The 7,549-nt window shown below is 39.8% G+C and overlaps 1 protein-coding gene across 1 annotated transcript; it reads left to right on the forward strand.

Moving 5' to 3' along the window:
• The first annotated feature begins 247 nt into the window (after nucleotides 1–247).
• asah1b (N-acylsphingosine amidohydrolase (acid ceramidase) 1b) lies at nucleotides 248–7,342 on the forward strand. The gene is made up of 14 exons (XM_079554259.1): nucleotides 248–408; nucleotides 524–570; nucleotides 2,412–2,502; nucleotides 2,594–2,680; nucleotides 2,754–2,832; nucleotides 2,911–2,985; nucleotides 3,643–3,688; nucleotides 3,777–3,921; nucleotides 3,987–4,041; nucleotides 5,013–5,094; nucleotides 5,180–5,311; nucleotides 6,459–6,582; nucleotides 6,850–6,906; nucleotides 6,982–7,342. The coding sequence occupies exons 1-14, from the start codon at nucleotides 340–342 to the stop codon at nucleotides 7,069–7,071; spliced, it is 1,179 nt and encodes a 392-aa protein (XP_079410385.1). The 5' UTR covers nucleotides 248–339; the 3' UTR covers nucleotides 7,072–7,342.
• Nucleotides 7,343–7,549: the final 207 nt, after the last annotated feature.

A 7,549-nucleotide genomic window follows, 5' to 3' on the forward strand; every position in this document is an offset into this window, starting at 1 on the left:
AACTATTGATTGATAAATAAGGAAATGTTTCTGCTTCCGCGCGGAACAAACCACTGCGCTGCTCTAGTAGGGGAGTTGGTTAATATTGTTCATTTTTATTTCCCTCTTCCTTTGCTTTCTCTACGGCAAACATACATTTAAGAAAATTGTTTTCCGGTTAAACAATTAAACGAGTCATGTAATTGTAATTTAAAAGTAAAATGCTTCTAAAAGTGTAGTGGTCCGTTCGCGTCTCCCCTCGGTACTGAATGTCCGTGCGCTGTCACGAGGTAAACACAGCAGCTTCCGCAACAACACAGGAGCCCGAGGAGGACGAGAGTTTGGTCGATTTCTCTCAAAATGGGTCACTTAGGTTTACTAGTTTTGGCTGCTTTTATTTCTGTGACAGCGTCACAGTTTGTACCACCGGTAAGTGTTCGTTCAGATTTACAGATATTGTACGATTTTAAATTTGCTATTCAATAACCAAAGATGGCAAAAGTCTTACGGGGATGATCGTTAAATGTATGGATTTGGTTTGCAGTACACGGAGGATTGCAGGACGGACATGTATCCCCCAAAAGGTCCCACGTAAGTTGTTATTTTTTATTTCATTTTTACAGCATTCGAGCTTGTACAAAGCTGAGTCACTGACTGTTTTGTAACCGGCCTGTTTACTGTCATAACATTATGCAAACGACTGGAAATTGCATTCCAGAAGATTTTTATTAGATTTTATTTCGATAAAGCTAAAGAAGCCGACGCCCACCCCATACTGTGTGTAGTGTTTTGACCAAAAAAAATCTATAGACAACTACATTGAATTATTATAAAGCCACAAATCGACAAAAAATTGGATATAAGTCAGTTTGATGAATAAAATGTAATATATTTTTGACACAAGTATGTTTTAAAGCCACACTGCGTAACATTTCACACAATTGATAGACTAAAATACAAGTATTTATTTGATTACAGTAGATATATACGAAGGAGCATTGTAGTCAGTGAAAAAAAAAAAAAGTCTGTTTTAACGAGAAAAGTTCTGTTTTAACGTGCAAAATAAATCCTGTTTTTACGAGTAAAGTTTCTGTTTTTATGAGCAAAATAAATCCTGTTTTTACGAGAAAAGTTTCAGATTCAGAAAGTTTCTCAGATATCCCCACCATTGTTCAATGGCTGGTTGTGGTTAGACTACTTGAACCAGTTATATAACGTCTTTTGGCAAAATCGTCTGTATGTTCTTTCTGAGGAAGTTTTGCATTTGCCCCACATAACAGTTCTCTGTGCCCAGATCCGAGCGTATTCGGGTGGCAGTACCTTTACGTGACAGCACCTCATTGATAAAGTATCCAGCGATTACTTTAGCTTAAACCCTACGGAATCAGCATAAACGGGGCAGTGGATGGCTTTGCACGAATGGTAATATTACACGCCTATTCCACGAGTATCCGAAAGTAATCGCTGGATACTTTATCAATGAGGTGCTGTCACGTAAAGGTACTGCCACCCGAATACGCTCGGATCTGGGCACAGAGAACTGTTATGTGGGGCAAATGCAAAACTTCCTCAGAAAGAACATACAGACGATTTTGCCAAAAGACGTTATATAACTGGTTCAAGTAGTCTAACCACAACCAGCCATTGAACAATGGTGGGGATATCTGAGAAACTTTCTGAATCTGAAACTTTTATCGTAAAAACAGGATTTATTTTGCTCATAAAAACAGAAACTTTACTCGTAAAAACAGGATTTATTTTGCACGTTAAAACAGAACTTTTCTCGTTAAAACAGAACTTTTCTCGTAAAAACAGGATTTATTTTGCACGTTAAAACAGAACTTTTCTCGTTAAAACAGAACTTTTCTCGTTAAAACAGGATTTATTTTGCACGTTAAAACAGAACTTTTCTCGTTAAAACAGACTTTTTTTTTTTTTCACTGACTACAATGCTCCTTCGTAGATATATCTTGTTGGGAAAAAACGAAACAAAAAAAAAAGAAGTGTTCAAGGTTCACGTCTCCTGAAAGATCTGCCTCAGAGGGAGGGTGACACTCGTCTCCATGGAGATGTTGAATAAAAGGAAGCCAAACATGAGATTTAGAGCCGAATCCATTCCTTGATTATCCACCTAGAATACAGCTTTTTTTTATGTGTGTCTAGCTAGTTATTAGGGGCATAATGTAACACGGTGCGCCTTTAAGATAATTGCTCCTTTTCCCCTGGTATTGGGAAGATTTGTCTATCATTTTCTCTCCAAGTCTTTTACTAATGAAATAGATTACATATACCAAAGCATTTAGCACACACTGTATGCTGCTGGATCTGGCAACAAAAACACATTGTCTGGAACAAATATTACATCATGATACAATTGGAGAATGTGTCATAAGAGCCGTGATGACCTGTGTGCCACATCTTTCTAAAATCAGGTTTAAAGGCGGGGTCAGCTGGTACACCATCGACTTGGACCTTCCTCCCCACAAAAGATGGACGTCTGTGATCACTGACAAGAAGAAAGATGTGAGAAAACTACGTCTTCTATTTCTACAGTCCACGTATCTCCTTCCTTCTTGCTCTAAACTCTTTTGTCTTTTTCTAAATGTACTGACAGCTGGGCAACATGATTCAAGCCATTAGAGACCTGGCCAATGCCTTTGTGCCCAGTGGGAAACTGATCGAGCTGGTGGATATAACTTTGGTAAGTGTCCGAAAAATAATATTATGAAATTGCCCTCTTTCAACTTCTAAGGTTGGCCTTTATTGTGCTGCAGCCTTTGATGGTGAACACGCTGCCGTACCCGTTCAGGGATGAGATCAAAGGAATCGCTCTGGATTCGGGAATCCCACTGGGTAAGAAAAGCACTGGTGTTTGCACCATTGTATGAAAGGGTCTTTATTTTTAAGTGATTCTTTTTATGTGTCATACAGGGGAAATCGTCTTGTTCAACATCTTCTATGAAATCTTCACTGTGTGCACATCAGTAGTTGCTGAAGATGATAAAGGTGGGTAGTGTTTAGTGGCAGTGACATCATGGATTCATTTCAAATATTGTATTTGTTCTTTGGGGTCCAACAATAGCAAAATATATAAAGGTAGTGAAAAGACCAAAGGATGAGTCCATAATTGAGTTAATTGAGTTATTACTAATATTAAATGAAAGTGCATGATGTGCCACATCAGATAAATGTATTACCAGAACATGGTTAAAGCCACACAGCGTAACATTACACCCAATAAATAGAATGAAATGCAAGCAATTATTTTATTATTTTTTATTGTTGAAGAGGATCTTTAAATAATGAAAAAACACGTTGCTGTGAGCGGCTCACCTCTCCTCAGACCTGACTGAAACTTTACTGGGACCAGGACATCTCCAGATTGTTTCCATGGTGATAGAAAATAGTAATTAGTGTCTGTTTTGCTTTGGCAAAACGTCAAGACATAAATGACGTGTATTTCAGAACTTATTTGTAGATGTTTAAAACTACAGAATGAATGTGTTCATCAATTTGATCAAACAAAACGTTGCTTTTAGGATTGCTATTTCATTTTTATCTATAAAGAGAAAACTCTAGGTTCCTCAGACCGCATTAGCACATCATGAGTCAGATGGGTTTGTCAGGTTGGTTATGTAACATTGTTAATACGGTCTTCTCCAGGGAATCTTGTTCACGGCAGAAATCTGGATTTTGGATTATTTCTTGGGTAAGTAAGACTGTCACAAACGTGTGTTTGATCACAGTGACTCGGCTCTTGTCAAATAACACTCTTGTAAATCCTAAACTCTGCTCAGCTGGAACGTGACAAACAAGTCATGGATCGTTAGCGACAAACTCAAGCCCCTCGTGGTCAACCTGGACTTCAGGAGGAACAACAAGACGGTGTTTAAGTCGACCAACTTTGCAGGATACGTGGGCATGCTGACGGGGCTCAGGCCGGTGAGAAAGTGAAGTCTATCAAATTAATTTGCTTTTAAGTTCTAAATGTTGTTTCTTGTTTTCAGAACTTGTTCAGTCTGACGATGAATGAGCGCTTCAGCCTGGACGGAGGATATATTGGTGAGTGTCAGGGTTATAGACCGGACAAAACAAGGTTCTCAGTCGCACAAGAGTTTTCCATGGTAGAAAAGTATAAAAGTCCAGCCTGTTGCTAGAGATGATTAGCTGCTGATGAAGCCTACTCCCCTACTTTCTGTGACTGGTTCAATTACCCACTCACTCAGAGCATGTCAGGAGGTGTGATGACTGTGTCGGTTTGTATGAGTAGAGATGCGTGAAATAAATTACAATGAGTTTATGTCATCACTGTATATTGCATGAGATGGTCATTGAAATGTACTAAGCAGTACAGTTTTTTATAGATCTGTACTTAACTTTGTATAACTCTCAGTCCACTAAGGTTATATAATACTGTCTGCACCACTACAGTTCTCAAAAGGCTCCATATTTAAAGGATGAAGTTAGCTGTGTTCAATGTCCAATGAACGTGGATGGCATCCTCATGGCAGGGGGCTGCAATACCACCACCTAATGGCTAAGTGCGGAATCAGAAAAGCCAGTGCAATGTGTAAACCAACGGGAACTTTACACAGGTCAAAAACAACCTTGAAGCCTGAATGTTGAGCTTCTAAAGATATTCCTCCTGTGGTAACTCTGGGATGGATAAAGTTATTAGAACCATGCAGTTTTTTGATTTAAGGATTAAAAAAAAAAATGGCCTCGGGCTTTTATTGACAAGCCCTGGAGCCCTGTGGAGGCTTATTACAGTGGAGGTGAGCTTGCCGAAATGATAACTCTCAATTCAAGCAGGTCAGGTGGGATAGCAACCCATGTCTGGTTGGGTTACTCCCCCAAATCTCCCTTTGAGTCTGGAGATGGGCCGCCCACTGCTCCTGACAGGTTGCCCTGAGGCACTGGTCAAATGCAGATGACGCAATTTCCTACGTGGACAATAAAGTCTACACACAGAAACAAAAATGGAACCCTTTGACTTTGCCCTGTACCATCCTAATACTTCTGAAATGTGGTAGGTATCCTTGAATGGATTCTGGGACAGAGAGACGGCATGTGGATGAGCTTCCTCACTCGCTCCGTTCTGGAAAACGCGACCAGGTATTTCCATAGAGACAATACGAAATATCCTAATTGAAGCACGAGGGGACTCTTTCACTGGGCTAACATGTCTTATCTGCTCTAGCTACGAGGATGCCAGGTATCTCCTGGCTCAGACCAAGCTGCTGGCTCCTGCTTACTTCATCCTAGGGGGAAACCGGACGGGCCAGGGCTGCGTCATCACCAGGTCCAGAGTGCAGAGCTTAGACGTTCTTGAGTAAGTTGTCAATGGAAAGAAAACTGGAAACTGTAAAGTATAATGAAGGAAGTTGCAGTTAATGGTAGTTCTATAAGAGTAGTGTCATTTTAACCAAATTAAATATCCAAATTTAGTGCATTTTTCAGATGTTACCAATTATCTTTTTTCTAGTTGCCTTTTTGTCATTAATTCTTTAATTTTAAAGTGATAGTCTGTAAGTTAAAATGTTTTGCAAATTGAATAGACGCAAGTAAAAATAAATTGCTGTCTTTGCTTATTTTGGCAACTTATCAGAATCCCCTGTGCCATCACTTTGACCAATGATATGAGCTTTTCCAGTGGGTGGGGGAGGGAGATTGATCGTTTACTTTCAAAATCTTCTTCTCCCTCTCCTCATTTTGAAACTAGGAGTGGCTTTTGGATCCAATGAGGAGGGGAGGGGGGTTGTTTTGATTGTTTATCTTTGAAATCTATCTCTCTGCAATCTTACAGACTATCACTTTAAGTGGTATCCTCCTTGTTCTATTTCCAGACTAGTCCAAACCTCCCCAAATTTGAAATCAAGTCACAAGTCTTTTTAGTTAATTTAAGACCTGTCATCACCTGATGACATCAGCAGCTGAAGTCGAGTGTTTTGAACTTTTAAGAAGAAGACAGACTGAAGTTGCAAAATTGCTCAAACATTGAAGAAATTAAAACCACAAAAAACTCTTAATATGTTTATGATAAGGGAATAAAGTAAAATAGGCCTGTTAAGCAAACTATGATCTATATTCTAATGTAGTCTATTATTCTCTTCAGATTATTATTATGAGTGCATTATATTACTCGCATTTACAAAAAAAGCTACCAGAAAAGTTTATTTAAAAAAAAAAATCGATTTCACCCATGTTTTAAAATATTAAAGCATAGTGATAATAAAATCGAAATCAAGCAAAGAGTTGTATGCACACACGAGTAACCGTGATAAGAATTACAAAATACCCTTTGGATTTGCCCTTTTGTGGTTTCCTCTATTCTAGTCACAGCGATACAGCTTATCACGAGCGTGTCTTGTGCAACCACTTGTTGAAATAAAAAGTGCTTAGAGACATGTTTCTTATAATGTCACTTCTACATCCTAATCCCTTTCTCTGATCATTGCCACGCGGCCTGTTTTTGTCAGGATTAACATGAAGCTCGGCCGCTGGTACGTCCTGGAGACCAACTACGACCACTGGGAGGACCCCTTCTTTCTTGACGACCGGAGGACCTTCGCCATGAAGTGCATGAACAGCACCACTCAGAATGTAAGGGCTGTGTGCACTGAAAACAATTATAGTAGGTCTATATTTTGGACCCGGTTTAGGCTCGATGTTACTTGGAAGATCAAATATTTAATGAGATGTACATGGTGTGAAAAGTTTGAATGTTTTTAAGCGATGTCAAACATAAACCGGGTCCAAACATCTGCAGTAGAACCTGGCCTCTACCTCCAATATAAATCTCTGGTCTCTTTAAAAGTCACATGAACAATTTTACTATTACGTGACACGGACTTTGTGCTTCTTTTGCAGAGCATCTCCATAAAAACACTCTACGACGTGCTGTCGACCAAACCCGTATTGAACAAGGTGAGTCTTGGGCCTTACAGTTTGACGGCAAGTTGTTCATTGTCCAATTTGTCACTTTGTTTGTTATTTTTGCAGCTGACCACCTACACGACCCTGATGCAAGTGTCAGAGGGTACGCTAGAGTCCTACATACGCGAGTGTCCAAACCCCTGTATGCCGTGGTAACGGACCACAGCGGAGATCGACTGAACACATCGCTTGTTCCATGTGTGGCCTCATGAGTACATTTTGTCTTTACAGTCGATGGCCTAAACCAAACTTTGTCCTACTTTTGTAATTGTGAATTTTCTACGTTTCTAACAATTCAGGGAAATAAATTGTGGTTTGCTTGCTATGAATAATCCTGTTTCTATGGAGTTCAGCTGTCCCTCCCACCTCGAGACCCGCTTTGGTTCCAGAAAGTCAAAATGATGATGCATTTTTCCCCAAAGTCTTTTAGAAAAACTAAGCCTGGGACTTAGAATAAGAGTTTATTTGTACAGTGCTTTTCACATGACGCCTATTCCAATTTTTGAAATGGAATCTTAAGTGAGGGGCAGGCAACGTTAGGCCCAGGGGCAAAATCCAGCCCCTCCAGCAAACAACCTTTGGTCCCGATTGGGTGTTGGGAGAAGATTGGCCCGCCAAAATGCTAGCTTGCTTA

The sequence above is a fragment of the Gobius niger genome, assembly GCF_951799975.1.
Source record: "Gobius niger genome assembly, chromosome: 3".
NCBI classification, from domain to species: domain Eukaryota; kingdom Metazoa; phylum Chordata; class Actinopteri; order Gobiiformes; family Gobiidae; genus Gobius; species Gobius niger.